The 17,852-nt window shown below is 34.1% G+C and overlaps 1 protein-coding gene across 1 annotated transcript in view; it reads right to left on the bottom strand.

Annotated features, from left to right (window-relative positions):
- The window catches only part of LOC149575981 (U3 snoRNP-associated protein-like EMB2271), a 44,986-nt gene that overhangs the window by 18,341 nt on the left and 8,793 nt on the right, over positions 1-17,852 (bottom strand). The window contains exons 4-6 of the mRNA XM_089818969.1: positions 17,374-17,632; positions 16,081-16,259; positions 8,241-8,306 (exon numbers count right to left, since the gene is read on the bottom strand). Coding sequence (XP_089675095.1) covers positions 8,241-8,306; positions 16,081-16,259; positions 17,374-17,632 — 504 coding nt within the window. The remainder of the gene's footprint in view (positions 1-8,240; positions 8,307-16,080; positions 16,260-17,373; positions 17,633-17,852) is intronic.

Below are 17,852 nucleotides of genomic sequence, written 5' to 3'. Positions count from 1 at the left end.
CCACTACATACATACAATCCTTTCCTTCAACCTTGAGTAACCAGATTATGAATTCCATAAAGATAATTCCCATTTTTCATTTGGATTGGATGAAGGTTGTAGGAACATGACTGGATGACTTTCTTCAGTTTTGTTTCTTTGATAGTCATACATTTTTGTACACATCAAAGGACATCTTTTTTTAAGTCCCTTCCAAAAGTATTTTCCCCTTTTTTGTAAGTTTTGTCAAATCCATGGTGACCGGCTAACGAGTTGCCACAATATTCCTTAATAATCGTGTCCTTCATTTTAGAATTGGGTACCAAGAAAGCCTATTCTTGTACAAGAAAAGTTTTTCTACTACTTTGTATTCTTCATTGAGCATATTTCCTTCTAGAATATTATCATCTTGTGTGTCTTTAACATATTTCGCAATGATGTCATTCCTCTAATTGGCTCCAATGTTTTTCATGGAGTTAAGGTGGGATCCTTATGATAGGGCATCTGGGGACAAACATAATCAAGATCAAAAGTTATAGGCTTGTATATTGTTTTTCATTTAGGTGCTTTGATTAATAAAGAATCTCAAGCTATTATGATCTATTTTGACATGGAACTTCCCACAAACCAAATAGTCTTGACTAGGTTATAGGGTATGCATGATGGCTAACTTCTTCTTGTCATAGATGGAGTACCAATTTGAAAGAACGTAAAATCAAGGATGGCTATGAAAGAACGTAAAATTAAGCATGGCTAAGATAGGGCATAAGCTCCTATACCTCTTTTAATTTCTTAGAAGCCTATTGAGTCGCTTATTCCATACAAAAGCGCCCTTTTTAGTTAAGCCTGTGAGTGGAGTGGCCAGTTCAAAAAAACCTTTTACAAACCATCAATAATAATTGCATATTCCCACAAATCCCCATAAATGTGTTAGGGTTCTTAGTTGACCATTTATTGATGGCTTTAATTTTATCCTCATCGACACTCACTCCACGTGCATTGATTTGATGACTATGGTACAAAATCTCCTCTAGCCCATATTCAAATCTGCAAGTCTTGGTGTATAGTGGTTCTTGTCACAAAATGCTTAGAACTCGCTTAATATAATTCCTATGTTCCCCGGGGATGCATACCCGGCCTAAAACCCGACATTTTGAGGACAGGAACGTCCTAGGGACGAGGGGGACAAGTAGGGGACGTCCCCTAGCCGTCCCCAAAAAGTGAAAAAATGCAGGGGACATCTCGAAAACTTGGGGACGCTAGAGGGAAAAAATGGGGGACGGCTAGCTGTACCCAGTACGAAAAGGGAACGTCCAAACGTTCCCTTTCCGAACATTCCCTTTCCGTACTAGGTATGGCTGGCCGTCCCCCTTTTTTGTTTACATAAAATTAAAAAAGTTTTAACATAAAAAAATATTTTAAAGCCTCCAACTTGGTCGGCTAGGTTGGCCCCACCCGTCCAAATGCCCTAAAAGGCAATAGAGGCAAAATAGGAGCACCAAGCTGCTTCATTTTTCTATGTTTTGTTTTTTAAGTTAAAAAAAAACATGATTATGATACATTGATACTTATTACTTTATGGCAGCCCTCTATCCTTTGGGCCTATAGCTTTGGGCATATTTTGATTTTGATTTTCAGATTTATCATGTTTATCATTATGACATTTTGATATTGACAATTGTTAATGTTTATTGTTCAGCGTTCACTGATATTGTTATGCATTTTGACAATTGGGTACTAAAATCGGATATTATTTCCTAGATGGCATTCAAATGTTGTATGTTATGGTTCTATAATGTTTAAATGACATGCTCATATGAATGATGTGTATATTTGCAAATTTGAACATATATTTTTAATTTTTCTATATATATATATATATATAGCCGTCCCCGTTTGCCATCCCCCCCATCCCCAAAATCACCATTAAAATTTGCCGTCCTGAAAACCCATCCTGCCATCGAACACCGTCCCTGTACAGGAAACTTGGGGGAACATAGTATAAATCATATGTTCTTTGCATGTCCTATTGTAATGAAGGATATTATCGGAGATCAATAGAAACCTCCTTAGTTGTTTCCTCAATATATTATTCGTGCACAATTCAAATGTTGCAGGGGCATTGGTCAAGCCAAAGGGTAGGACCAAAAATTCAAGTGTCCAACCTAAAAGTCGTCTTGGGAATATCTTCTTTTCTCATTTTTATTTGATGGTACCTAGACCTTAAATCGATCTTGGAAAAATATTTTGATTTGTGTAATTCATTAATTAATCTGTTAATTCTTGGGATAAAGTAGGGGAGTTTTTCTTGTCTTTTTGTTTTAACACCCTTTTATTTATGCACATCTTCATAGTGCCATTGACTTTCTCAACTAGCACCAGGATGGATGCAAAAGGTTCAAATCCTCTCTTTGGGGGTAGTCCTAGAGGAATATCACCAAATACCTTCCTATGTTCTTTTTACATGGGTTGGATATCAATGTGAACTATCTTCCCTTGGGAAAAAGTCTTGTTAATAGTCATACATTGCACAAACCATGTTAATAGTCCCTCACTGGATTTGCGACATGGTTTAACAACCTCATGTGTCTTCAATAAGTCTAGTAGTTTGTATCAGGCATTGACAAGTCGATCACTTGGTGCAACGGCACCCCTAGCAGTTAACAAGTGATATCAGAACTTGGTCACAAGTTTGAATCCTTGCAGGTCGCAATGAGCAATGTTGGGAGGGGGATTACTAGCAATTGCATACATGTGCTTGCAACGATAATTTGATAGGTGCTCAATAATAAAATTATTTTTTAAAACACAATCTTACGTGAACAAATTAGATTATTAATAATTTTTAATTTAAATAACATAGCATTTTACTAAAATCTTTTAAATAGATAAATAATTATTATTTATTTAAATTCAATTTATCAAATATGAAGGCAAGAGCCTACAACATAACGGTAAATTGTGAGCCTCTTAATTGGGAGGTTTTGGGTTCAAATCTACTCAAGCTTAACTAATAATAAAAAATCTTTAACCACAAATAATAATAATTAACCGATAAATTTTTTGTAATCAAATATGAAAAAAAATTAAAATTAAAAAAAAATCAAAAAATCTATTATGAAAAATTAATAAGAGAAATAAAAAAATAATAATATGAAAAACTAACATCTCTAACAAATATTCTATTGACTAAATAAAATATAGAAACTAAAAAAACTACACTAATATAAATATAATTTAAAAACTAAAATCAAAATCAATTTTAAAAATCAAAAGCTAAATAAATAGAGATCACAACATGAGCTAATGTGGAGATCACAAGTAATTATTTTTAAAATAAGTAGGAAAAGAAAAACAATAGTTAAAAATGGAGATTTAAAATATAATCTTCTGTGAACAAATTAGATTATTAATAATTTTCAATTTAAATAACATAATATTTATTAAAAATCTTTTAAATAGATTAATAAATATTATTTATTTAAATTCAATTTATCAAATATGAAAAAAAATCATTTAAAAAAACCCCTTCAAAAAATCTATTATGAAAAATTAATAAAAGGAATACAAAAAAATAATATGAAAAAATAGCAACATCTCTAACAAATATTTTATTGACTAAATAAATTATAGAAACTTAAAAATAATATTTAAAGAAAAAAATAAACTAATATAAAAAACAAAATAAAATAATTTAAAAGCTAAAACCGAAATCAATTTTGAAAATCAAAAGTTAAATACATAGAGATCACAACATGAGCTAATGTGAGATCACAAGTAATTTTTTTTTTTAAATATATAGAAAAAGAAAAATGATATTTAAAAGTGGATACAACAACTAATAGATATCTAAACAAGAGTAAAAAGTGGAGTGAGATAAAAACTGGTCGGTAAATAATTAACGGGAAATATCTACAATTTTTCGGCTAAACTGACAACTTTTTAGTCAAAAATTTAATTTTTGGGAACAAAGTTCCCACAAATAGCCTATCAGCTAAATTAGCAATAGGCCAACATCCCTCACTGGATTCGCGACATGGTTTGACTGACTTATGTGTCTTTTATAAGTCTAGTGGTTGTATCAGGTATACATAGGTCGATCTTTTGGTACAACCCTAGTGGTTAACAAACCACTCTTCTTCCTTTGAGATGAGACTACTTTTGGTAACTACTACTCCATTATGTTGGAAACAAATCTCCAAATTTGGAAGGTCAAAAATGAAACATCCCAAGGAGTGTATCCGAGTACCTAATCTGTCATTGGCATCTAATGTTACACGGAAATCCTCTTTGATGGGGTGTTTTCCTGGGGTAATTTCTAGTCAGGGAATTATCTTGGTAAGTTGACCCATTGTAAAATCATTGAAGTCCTTATCTCCAATTTCAATTTTGCAACTAAATCTTTATTGATCAGGTTGTAGAATGCCCCACTATCCAAGATCTGGAGGCTTGTGAGATGGTGGCTAAGTTCCCATGATCTTCCCTTCTTCACCCCATCTTCATTTGCTAGGGTCTTCTTTCCCTCCTTTCTATGTTACTTTGCCAAATAATGCTTCCATATAGTATGCTTGACTTTCCTTTCCACACAATTGCCTAGTATCGATTCTTATTGGTAGCTAAACACAAATTTTGATCTTCTCATTGTCTTTTACAAATGTATCCTACTTCCCTTTCTTCCTTGCACTTAAAACACAATTTGTTTTTCATAGACTCTTTCCTTTCTTTGTAAGGCATCAATGTTTTTTCCATTTGTCTTTATAAAAACTAAAAGGTTTAGGAGATTTTGAGTCTTTGTATGGTTCTTGTCCTTTGTAAGCATGATGACTACATTAAGTTCTTTTTGAATAGCATAGTTAACAGGTGTAGGCTTAAGTGCACTTACCAAGCTCCGAATACAATCTTTTAACTTTGGACAAATAGCTAGGTCAGTCTTCTATGAGATACTTTTGGTACTATTATCAAAAGGCACAAAGAAGGGTTGTGACCCAATTCTTATGAAAGGAGGTGACTCTTTCACCAATGAAGTATAAATGAGAAATTGTTTCAAGCATTCAATGTTCGATCATTAGAACAAAATAAAATAATTTAAAAGCTAAAACCAAAATCAATTTTGAGAATCAAAAATTAAATAAATAGAGATCACAACATGAACTAATATGAGATCACAAGTAATAGTTTTTTTTTTTAAATATATAGAAAAAGAAAAACAATATTTAAAAGTGGATATAACAACTAATAAATATCAAAACAAGAGTTAAAAGTGGAGTGAGATAAAAACTGGTCGATAATAATTAATGGGAAAGATTTACAATTTTTCGGCCAAACTGACAACTTTTTCGTCAAAAATTTAATTTCTGGGAACAAAGTTCCTACAAATAGCCTATCGGCTAAATTAGCAATAGGCCAACATCCCTCACTGGATTCGCAACATGGTTTAACTGACTCATGTGTCTTCTATAAGTCTAGTGGTTGTATCGGGTATTCGCAGGTCGACCTTTTGTTACAACCCTAGTGGTTAAAAAACCACTCTTCTTCATTTGAGATGAGACTACTTTTGGTGATCTATCAAGTAACCCTCTCAAAGTGACTACTACTCCATTATGTTGGAAAAATATCTCCAAATTTGGAAGGTCAAAAATGAAGCATCCCAAGGAGCGTATCCGAGTACCCAATCTCTCACTGGCATCTAATGTTACACGAAAATCCTCTTCGCTAGGGTGTTTCCCTGGAGTAATTTCTACTCAGGGAATTATCTTGGTAAATTGACCCATTGTAAAACCATTGAAGTCCTTAATCTCCAATTTCAATTTTGCAACTAAGTCTTTGTTGATCAAGTTGTAGAATGCCCCACTACCCAAGATCTGGAGGCTTGTGAGATGGTGGCTAAGTTCCCATGATCTTCCCTTCTTCACCCCATCTTCATTTGCTAGGGTTTTCTTTCCCTCCTTTCTATACTACTTTGCCAAATAATGCTTCCATACAGCATGCTCGACTTTCCTTTCCACACGTGCCTAGTATCAATTGTTATTGGTAGCTAAAATACAAATTTTGGTCTTCGCATTGTCTTTTACAAATATATCCTATTCCCTTTCTTCCTTGCACTTAAAACACAATTTGTTTTTCATAGACTCTTTCCTTTCTTTGTAAGGCATCAATGGTTTTTTCATTTGTCTTTATAAAAACTAAAAGGCTTAGGAGATTTTGAGTCTTTGTACAGTTCTTGTCCTTCGTAAGCATGATGACTACATTAAGTTCTTTTTGAATTGCATCGTTAACAGGTGTAGGGTTGAGTGCACTTACCAAGCCCCAAATACAATCTTCTAACCTTGGATAAATAGCTAGGTCAGTTTTCTATTAGATACTTTTGGTACTATTATCAAAAGGCACAAAGAAGGGTTGTGACCCAATTCTTATGAAAGGAGGTGACTCTTTCACCAATGAAGTATAAATGAGAAATCGTTTCAAGCATTCAATGTTCAATCATCACTCCAAAATCCAACAAAACAAATCCTCCATTCATCCATCAATCAACAATCCCTAAAGAAATCAAGCAAACAAACAATCAGTTAGGTCAATCAAATCATCATCAATCATCACTTCATCTTGTGAATAAGATAAAAACAATCCAGCAATCAACCATCACTTTACTAAATCAACAATCTTAGATCATCATCCACCAATACCTCAAATCAACAAATCAAAGGAATTCATTCAATCAATCATCACAGACATCAATTTGGAAATACAAATAGAGAGCAGCAACTTGTGTGTGTGCGTGCGTGCATAGGGGTGTGTGAGTGTGTGTGTGTGTACTTGTTACATCTGTTTGAGAATAAATCTATTAATTCATCAAGAGATATTTTGCTGGCAATGATAAAGAAATTTCCTTTAGGAACATATTTTGAAGTTCATGAGACCCAAGCATGCCCACCAAGATGACTGTTATGCTTGTAGGCCAGAGGCATTAAGTGCCCCTAAGTTTGAGGCCCCATCAAGTATGCCACTCTAAGATGGTTGGAGCCATTCTCATGGGTTGAGGCGAGTTGCATGCCCCCAAGTCAGAACAAGGACAGCAACCTCCAGGGTGGACTGAGGGATGGAGGAGACCTTACGCTTGTCATACATATGGACCAAGGGCATTGAGTGCCCTTGGGCTTGAGAGTCTTATCAAGTAGGCCACCTGGGATGGATGGATGTGAGCTTCGCGCATGCTCTCAGAATACAAAAACAATTATCCTTGGGATTGCAGTATGCAAGCTATTCCTAATACATTCCTAATATGATTAAATATTGGAATATAATTGCTTAAAATGAAATTGATGTGGAATTAGATATTAATATGGATTTATGTAATTAAAAAGCTATTATGGATTATTAATATTTATTGTAGTAATATAAGTTTCTAGTGACTATTGACAAGTGCAGATCCTAAACCAAAAATAATTCCAATTAGGATCTTTAGAGTGGGCAACTTTATTACAAGTTTATGTCACTGAGCATTATGCATTCTCATCTTGAAGTTGATTTTTTATTTTTGGGCTTAATCCAAGTAAATCCCAAAAGGGACAGACATCACATGTTCACCTAAACGTGTAGGTCGACTTGCATTTACCTTGGATATCTGCATGTCCATAAGATATCTAGTGTTGCTGTTGCTCAAGAAAGGTATAAAAATGGTCCAACATTGCATTCAAAATTTTAATCAATTGAGAAAGGTTCATAAAAATACCAAATAACAAGTTGTGCAAACAATTATGAATTTGTGTTCACAAAAAAGGTTATTTATCATTCACGGTCGTCCAATACTTGAGCTTAATGAAATGGTAAATCAAGATACAAGGTATATGGGTACGTGAATCTTTATCAGAAAAGAAACCTTGAGCTAGGGAGATAGAGGCATGATGCACATTTAATCTAGCAATTAAACAAATAGACTACCCCTTATAAATCAATGTTTCAGTAGTAGGAGAATAGGAAGTATTAGGTGCAACCACATAAATGCAAGACCACGTTTATCATTAAAGAAGAATGCTCCTACCAAAAAAATGCAATGTCAATGCATGTATGTTAGAAATTTTGGCATTCTTCTAGATTTTTGAATATTAGAAGTTAGAACAAAAACAGACAAGAATTCAACCTTGAGCTATTGTTGCCCACCATAGAAACAACAAATAAAAACCTTCAATATAAGCTGAAAATAAAAAATACAATGGTTTTGAATCATACTGAACTCAGATTGCGTATAAAAATAAAAAGCGTACCTGCCCAACTCCAGCAATAAGAAATCGTCCAGACTGTGCAAACGTAAGTGAATTAACAAATCCGGTCTGTTTTCCACATAGCACAACAAGGCATCTATTCAGATAACTGACATAACATGAACATAGGCTTAATATTTGAAACAAAATAAAGTATAGCCTCAGAGCATATGAAATGCACAAAACAAGAAATATAGCATAAAACATAATACTAATGGAATCGTGATTGTGTACCAGCCTGAAGACCCAAAAATTTAAAATAAGAATATAATTAAATATCAATCTGAGAGAGAGAGAGAGAGAGAGAGAGAGAGAGAGAGAGAGAGAGAGAGCGGAAAAATGCAGAGAAATGACAAAAAGATTGGGAGCACAAAAAAATGGAGCAATAAAGCAGAATAATATATCAATTGAAGGAAAGTCTCAGGAGGCAAGAAGAGGAAGGGCAAGAGGTGAAAGTCCAAAATCTGCAAAAGGCTTCTTCCAAGTTGAGTGTGAATCAAAGATTCAAAAAAAATCAATAAGGGACACCTTGGCTAATGGATCGAGCTGGATTCTACATCAAGGATTAGGAGCCAAACTTTGACCCTTCTAACCACAATGTTTTGAATACACAATTGTGGATTAGAATGTATAACCGAACTCTAAAACTGGAGCTCTTTGCTCCTGGTAGGACTAGACAATTACCTATACACTTTCATAATGGCTGATAAAATAAAATCATAAAATGATTTTGGTTATATGTGCACATTTGTGCCTTCCTAAACCTACCACACAATGCCATATTCAATTGGAATCCGGACCTAAGAAAGGAGCTGAATACAAAAGGATGAAGTCAAGGGTTGTCAGAGTTCTACCCTAACTGCTCAAAATGTGGTCAAATCAAAGAGAATTGCTAAAGAATTCAAAACAACTGCTAGCCTTGGAAGAACCGAGTCTCTCGAGAAATAAGAAACAAAATCAAACCCCAAAACCTGGCAATAATTAGGTAGAAATGGAGATTTGCAAATAATATTGCATACAAATCATACTTTGTTAGGGGGATATTTGGATATATAAGGACAATCTACCTTTGATATCACCTTGAATCTTTTTGGAGGTGCAAAAAAAGTAGGGGAATATTCACCCCTAGGGAGAAATGAGAAAAGGACAAGGAATCGATCAGCAAACAGCCCACCCAATTCCAAATGAAAGATAAGCGGATGCAATACAAGGAGAAGAATAGGAACAAGTGCAACAAGAGATCCTCAATTATCAAACATGAAATCACTTGAAAAGAACGACACTAGTGATGAGTAAAATTAGTAGTATTACCTATATCTTTGTTCAAATTGAATATTTTTCTTGATCAAATGTATATGGCCCAACTATATGCACTAATAAAAAGAGTTCGGGAACAAATTATCATCTTTATTGATACCATTCATGTAATGTCCCCTTTCAGAACTAATATTATATCAAATCGAATATTTTTCCACAATTAAAAAAGGATTCAAGAAAATAATTATCATATTTATTGATACTATTCACGTGATGTCCTTTTTCAGAACAACTTATAGTTTGCTCTGAATTCACAAATCCAAAATGAAGCAAGAGCAAAAATGCAGTTAGAGTTGTAATTCTTAGCAGTTAGAGTCGCAATTCTTACTTAAATAAGATGAAATAAGTTGTATGAATACCGAAAGTCCAATTTTTCATATCAGCTTGATCTCTTAAATCAATCTCCTTTATCAAATGTTATTCTTCTACTCAGTCTACTCTCAAAATCTGCATAACACTCTTTTACTGTTATTCCTCCATTTTGGCTTGGAATGATAACTCTTGTATACTTTATTGGTAAAAGGGTCACCACATTTCATTAGAATTGAGTCAACACTTATCAATGCTGCCTTTGAGAATAATATAATATTCCCCAAATTGCTCTCCCTAAATGTCCTCAAATGAAACACTTGCCCCTTCATATCTTGCAATGTGAGCTTGAACCACACCTCTTCATCGTGGCTCCCTTTGCAAAGGTTTACCCCTCTTTGGATGAGACAACCCTTAATAATTATGCCTTTGGAAAGAGTCACAACCCTTGAAAATTGGCCCTCTTTCAAAGAGTAACAAACCTCCAAAATCACCACGTTTTCAAAGAGTCACAACCCTTCAAGACTTTTGACCTTTGAAGGAATCACTTCCTTATTTTCTTCTTATTTCTATTTATCCTCTTCAATTAATCTTCCTTGCTTCACACCTTCCATTTTATACTCTCTCCCCCTTTCAAATGAAGTTCTCCTCCCACTATATATCACATGTTTGATCGAGTTGCACCTTTTCATTTCATGCCTTTTGACCCTTCACCAACTTAACTAAAATTAATTATATTATATATTAATATTTATTTTATTACTTTATATTTTATTTTTATCCTTTTATATTTTGATTTAATTATGTTAAATCCTATTTCAAAAAGGGGACGTTACATGCCCTTCCCAAATTTGCTCATCCTCAAGCAATGAGTAAATGATCATGGAATCTCATCCATATCCACCTTCCACTGCACAATTATTATCATGTGTTCTCTCCCTTATTTTGAAAGTGAATTATGATCAATAGTAGAAACTTGACAAAGCTTGAGAGAATTTTTTCTCTCTTCTTCTAGAAAAAAGATCAAGCCCATCTCATAATGGTGTCAATTGAATTTGCAAATGCCAATGTTCGCATGATAGCATACCACAAATTCATATCTTTTTGTTCACTCTTAGTTATTCTCTTCTTCTAGATCAACTAAAAACATAAAGCAAAGCATGGATCGTACACTTGAAAACATGATGCATACACATGAATGCGTGAAAACATGGAGCATTCACAAAGAAAACAAGTGAATATATCGAAACACAAAGCATAACATTAAAACACAAAACATACACATAAAAAAAATGGAGGGAACACATGAATATAATGTAGCCAAAGTTAACTTGGTCCACAAAATAGGTAGGAAAGTCCAACCAAGACCAGAACCATCTCTTAGGGTAATCAATTCACCACTTAGGCCACATGAGGCAATAACATAAAATCGGGACCAAAACCATCCCTTGGGGTAATCAATTCATCATTTGGCCCACAGGAGGCAAGGACGCCCAACCAGAACCAAATCCATCCCTTAGGGTAATTAATTTATCATTTAAGTTTTTAACCCACAAGAGGCAAGAATATTCAATCAAGACTAGACGCATCTTGTAATGTCCCTATCATAGATCACCACAAGTTGCAGAGAACATTAGCCTATCAATTAATATAACAACCCTTCATCATTTATGCCCTTTAAAAGAGTCAAAACCCTTCATAATTGGCCTCTTTGAAAGAGTCACAAGCCTTCGTAATTAGTACCTTTTCAAAGAGTCCCAACCCTTCAAAACTTTTGCCCTTTGAAGGAGTCACATCCTTATCTTTTAATTTCCTTTTTTTTCTTCTATTAATTCTTCCTTTCTTCATACCTTTCCCTTTTTACTCCTTTCTCTCCCCTTTCTAATGAAGTTCTCTTCTCTATTTATATATGTCATGTTTGAAGGAGTCACAACTTTTCATTTAATGCCTTTTGAACCTTTATTGACTTAATTTTGTATTGTTATATTTTAATATTATTAAATTTTTATATATAAATTATTTTGTGTTCTCTTATAATTTTATTTTATTATTACTTATTATTAGGTCCTATTTCAAAAAGGGGACATTAGAATTCAACAAAAATATATTATTAATGAGATAATTTAGCGGTTGTTAAGAAGGTGAAGCAATCATAACTGGACTTTATATTATTTGTAAATGGAGCAAGTTTACCAAACACTAAACTAAAAGACGCACCCTTAACTTGGATAAATCATCATTTGAGTTTTTTTAATATAACTAAAGATACTAGATCAGTAGCAACTGGAAATCTTTCCCACTTGTGCATAAAGTATGCTTGTTATTCTTGGATCTGACCACTTCTCAATTTAGCTACTACACAAAGAAGATCAAAACCTAGATCAATGCCCGTTTGAATTAGAAAACATGTGGCTCAAAGATCCAAATTTCAATTCCAGTATGGAATAACAACAAGCTGATGCTAAGTCACAAGGTTCTAATTTGGGTTTGTAATAATAAAATTAAGATTATGCAAGGGTACAAATTTGAAAAAACAAAATCAACATTACAATCGCCTTATATAAATTTAATTATTTTGAAGTAATATATCCACAAAATTATCAAAATAATTTAACATTACCTATAAGAGTTTCTGGATTAAATTGTGTCGAATAATTTTGCATCAATGTTCCAAATCACACTCAATTATCCATCATCAAGATGAAAATAAGAAAGCATAAGAAAAATAGGATAAAGTTACAAACCTAAACAAGTGAAATAGAGTGGGAGAGGTGGAAAAATACAATTTTAGAGAACTTGTGATGCAGGAGCATCCTGGGTTTCTTTATAATCCTGCACATTAGTTCATTCTGCCTAGTTCCAATTGGGCCGACTTCGCTCACATTTAATTTTGGTATAGTCAAATTATATTTGATGAGGGCCGACTTGTGGTTTCTCCATGTTCTAGAATTATCCGTAAGCCATTTTGGCAAGTATAAGTAGGGTGTTTAGGTTTAGGGTTAAGGTAGACTTTTGGGGAGAGTTCAATAGAAAAGAGATATGTGGATTTAAAAAGCTGATTTGAAGATCTGGAAGTTGTACATTTGTAATTGGTCGTAACCCAAAAGGCCTTACAGCTGGGCATGTATGCTGAATATTTGATGAATCAATAAATATATCCTTGTTCTCCCTCTCCTTGGTGCTGTTCCTCGTGTTTGCTTCCGTTGTGTTAACTCTTGTAGGGTGGTTTTGATAGATGGGTGTTCCTTTGGCCCTAGTTATTCATCCCTTGCCTGCATCAGTTGGTATCAGAGCCCAAAGTTCATCCTTGTGGAGATTGGATCGTGTAGAACCCTGATTTGGATCTGGTTGTAGGGTGGCAGATCTGTGGATTTGACCTATAACTTGCAGAGGGTTACGATCTTGCAGGAACCTAATTTGTAAAGATGGTTCGTGGTAGAGGAAATAATGTTGATAACGCTATATTGAATCAGTTAAGACAAATTGCACCCAGATTAGATGATGTGGAGACAGCCCAGAGGAGAGGAGCGCATCTTGAAGATGTAAGTGATGATGAAGCAGCAACACCAGACCATAATCCAGAATCTGAAGAAGATCGAGATGAGGAAAGATTGTTGCAATTATTGTCTAGGGAAAATTCAAAGCCTGTTGTAGAAGTTGTCCCTTATGATGGGAAATTGGATACAAATACTGTGCTAGATTGGATCTCTGATATGGAGAAGTTCTTTTGGTATGAAAACACTCCTGATAATAGAAAGGTGAAGATTGCAGTCACTAGGCTGAAAGGTCATGCATCATTATGGTGGGAGCACTTGCAAACTAATAGACAAAGGAGAGGAAAGGAGAAGATAAGAACTTGGCCAAAGATGGTGAACAAGGTAAAGAACAAATCCCTTTCTGCTGATTACCAAGTTAGCTTATTGAGAAAGATGCAAAATTTGAAACAAAGGGACATGACTGTGAAAGAATATACCGAGGAATTCTATAGATTGGACATCAGATCTGGACATGTGGATGATGATGTTGAGAAAATTGCAAGGTACATTAATGGATTGAGACTCTGTATCACATGAAAAGTTCTAGTAACACTATGAGGTGTTCAAGTCATTTCAGATTGACAGGTCTAGAAAATGTGTAACTGCTATTGAAAACATCCCCAAATCCATCATAAGCCTCCATGCATGATACAAGTATTATGGTGAATGGTCATATCCCCCCCATAATATTGATGTAGCCCCTCTATCATATGGTGCGATAGTGAACATTGTTCCAAATATGCAGATTTTTCCAAATTTGACTTTATGTTAGATATATTCTAGAAGTGTTTAATGATATTTGTCTCTTCCGAAGATGAACATGATTGTTACCATCCCTATTAACAAAACATTGTTCAACTGGATCACGTATTTCCTATCTCAGCTACCGCTGTGATGACCCCTTCCTTTTGGTAAGTTTTCTCTCAATTTGTTTAGGGTGATAATATAATTATCTTATTTTGACAATAGACGTTACACTCTTACACTCTTACTCATTGAATCAACATTCCCATTTCATACTTCCTTATCACTAAAATTATGCTATCAATTTCTTATACAACTGGAGACCATATTTTTGTTATGATGACATTTCCAAACCATTTTCTTCACAATAATCAATGTCCTCAAATATGATTGCTGTCTAGTTCGATCTTGGTTATTGACTTATCATAGATTGGGATGATACAATTGCAGTCTTTAATAGTGCCTTGTGTTAATTTGGATCAGTTTGGATTTTTCATTAAACTCCTCAACTAAGTAAGAAATGGACCGACTTCCTATGAGACCCCCATCATTGTTTGTTTATATGTGGCAAAAATACTGACCGTATGTTCTAAGTGATGAATCGATTCCCTTTTCTCCAATTCGGTGATTATATCAATAATAAGCATCACAAAATTCTTCTGTGTCTTCACCTTTTAGCAAATACCCAAAATAGTTGATTTAATATTATTCCTTGGGTCGATACTTATGCTTTGTTAGCATGTTATTTGTATATAATGATCATCAGTAGTTTCTGACATATGCTGAATAGACACAAAGTCTGAATCTTCATTCGTACCATTGACTATGTATTCTTCCATGTGTATTCCCTGGTTGGATATTCATTGTCTGATTATATTCCAATCATATGGGATATTATTCGATTTATAAATTGTAATCCCTCTTTTTCCATCATAGTCATCTGCGACTAATGAATTTACCCTAGAGTTGAATTTCTGTCTGATAGCTGAAAGAGAAACTGAGATTTTTTATGATATATAATTGTGAGGTTCTATACTGGTCGCTGATTCTGACTGGACCTGACTTATGTGATTCCTTCCTTCTTGATTATTTCTATCAATCATTTTTATTAATTGATTGAGGTGTCATCCTAAGCTATAGAAAACTGGATAATATATATTGATGTCTGAATTGAGTCTAATCATTGATGCTTATAGTACCAACACTGCCAATAGAGAATATTGCTGGAGCATTCGAATGAATCTCTGAGATAACTTCTATTAATATTCATCTTCCTTTACAATTCAGCAATGGTAGGTTTTTGTGTGAAGAGAATTTTGTTCAATTCTAGTTTCTGCACTGTGTATTTAAAATATGGTCTGTAGAACAAGTCTTCAAATGATAGTAGACCTGATTCTCTTCCATAGTGTGGATGCTCAATAATAGGTATCAATGTAAGTCTTGTTTGATGAGTCAATCCTTATATTCCATTGACTCGAGTATACGTGGTAGTAGGTTAATTGTGATACCTTATCTTCTTTCATTCCCATAGCTGAGATGAAGTTTGTTTTGCCGGCAGATACCTTCCATTTTTGTTGTTTGATAATCCTCTATGCACTATACATATATAATCTTTATTATATCAACATTGTATCTTATGATTAAATCAATCCGACTGTAGCTATAATCTTAACAATATGCACTCAAATGCAAGGAAAGTTTTACATCAGAAGTTAAAAAGGCAGAAAAGCAAGCCCTTAATGTAACATATATTTGCAATATGCAATAGTGCAAGACAATCATCTTTTAATGAGTCGAATTAGATAACCTTAGCATTTAACTTCAGCAATATGAACTTCCCACTAAAAATATGCTCACTGGTGCTATTTAAATTTTAATTAGGCCTTTTCTCATCTGACATTGACTTCAGAACAGAAAAAGGTGATCTCATTTCTTACCAAAGGTATATCATGCACAACTTTAAGGCTTTTATTGCTGTTCTCAATAGCCCACAATCGCACAATTCCATCACCAGCCCCTGATGCAGCAAGATCACTCCCTCTACACACTGCAAGAGCTCCAACCCAAGACTCTACAGAAGAGCTACTTCCCATTTTATGTGTTACGTTACCATTTCCTGCATCCAAGCAAAAAATTCAACACAATGTTTTAAACACATAAACTAGAGAAGAAAAGAAAGAGAAACAAATGAACCAAAACAAAAGCGTGTTAAAAACATAGACATCCAAAAAGCAGTAACAAGGTCCAAACTTGCAGGTCGTGTAATGTCTCCATTTTGGATTTTTTTTACAATGCAATTGGTGTTGGCTTTGCAGGTTAGTGTCAGCCTGATCAGAGGAATAATTTACCAATGAGCTTAGATGGTTTAAAGGAGTCATTAGTACTTTCACATGTTATTTACGACTTCTGGTTGTTAATGTTTTCGAACCAGAATACAGGAATGCGATAACAAATGACACAATAACTTATCCTGAGAAAACCCTCCTACTCAGGGGTGGAAAATCTAGCCCCACAAAATATAGACCCTTTTATAGAAAGCTAAAACAAATACACAGGGCTCTTAAACTTCTGATTATCAATACCAAACAATCGATCAGTCAGTAGTATACGAAGTTCAATCACTTCAACTATGCAGATACAGAATATAAAAGTTCTTCAAATGAGATTAACTAACTCACTCAAATCTGGTTTATCACAGATCACATACATAAAAATACAATATCATAAGATGCGCTTGATACAGAAGATTTACTCATATTTCAGACCAGTAAATATCTATGCAGCAAAATGATCAAACACCCAATACTCTCTCTCAACCCAATTTCTCTCCAACTGAACAGTATAATAAAGGCACCAATGATTTATCAATTAATTATATCTCTTTGAATAAATGACATTATTTCTCTTGCAACAAATTTGGCTAGTTACAGGGGTTGTCTTTACAGTCCACTCATCCTTGATTTTTAAAAAAATATCTACCATAGAGATTCCGGAATAGTATAGAGAGAGAGAGAGAGACTTCAAGTTTGAAGAGCTGCAGTTGTGACACTTATTTTGCCTAGCATAATTGCTAATTGCACCTTCCTATGCAAATTAATTCATTTTGTTCAATGTTTTCTTTTTTAACCTTTCTCAATAGATCAATTATTTTTGTTCAATGTTGGCATTTTAATCAAATAGTGGCATGACATTAAACCCAAATTTCCAATTATCATTTACAAATTGCTTACCAATATCATTGCCATCATTAACTTGTGATGATGTCATTTCTTCTGGCTTTTCCTCAGCGCCATGATTCTCTGAGAGATGTTGAATACCCGCATGCCCATGTGCACCTTTTGCAATAAAAACCGGTTTTTTCCGCATCATGCTCCAAAGTTCTATGCTTCCATCATCAGAACCTGATATAAACTCTTCATTGTTGACAAAACAACAACATTCTAAAGATGCTGCAGGTCCTCTAAACACTAACTGTGTCTCCTCAGGAATCTGCACACCAAAGTTAGTCATTGGGGAGAATCTATTAAATTATCAGTAAACCATAACCATCACACAAGCACTCTAAAGAAAAAAGGCCATAAATAGATTTCATCATAAAAGTTGAAGCCACTGAATGGATGGTGATGGGAATTTCTAGTTTATCTGCCTTGAACATCATTAGTAATAAATGATCCATCATTTTATATAATGTCAACAAATAAAATACTAA

Source organism: Cupressus sempervirens, chromosome 1, assembly GCF_028749045.1.
Source record: "Cupressus sempervirens isolate cs-2001-9-10 chromosome 1, ASM2874904v1, whole genome shotgun sequence".
Taxonomy (NCBI): Eukaryota; Viridiplantae; Streptophyta; class Pinopsida; order Cupressales; family Cupressaceae; genus Cupressus; species Cupressus sempervirens.
This window is presented reverse-complemented; position numbering and strand designations above follow the sequence as displayed.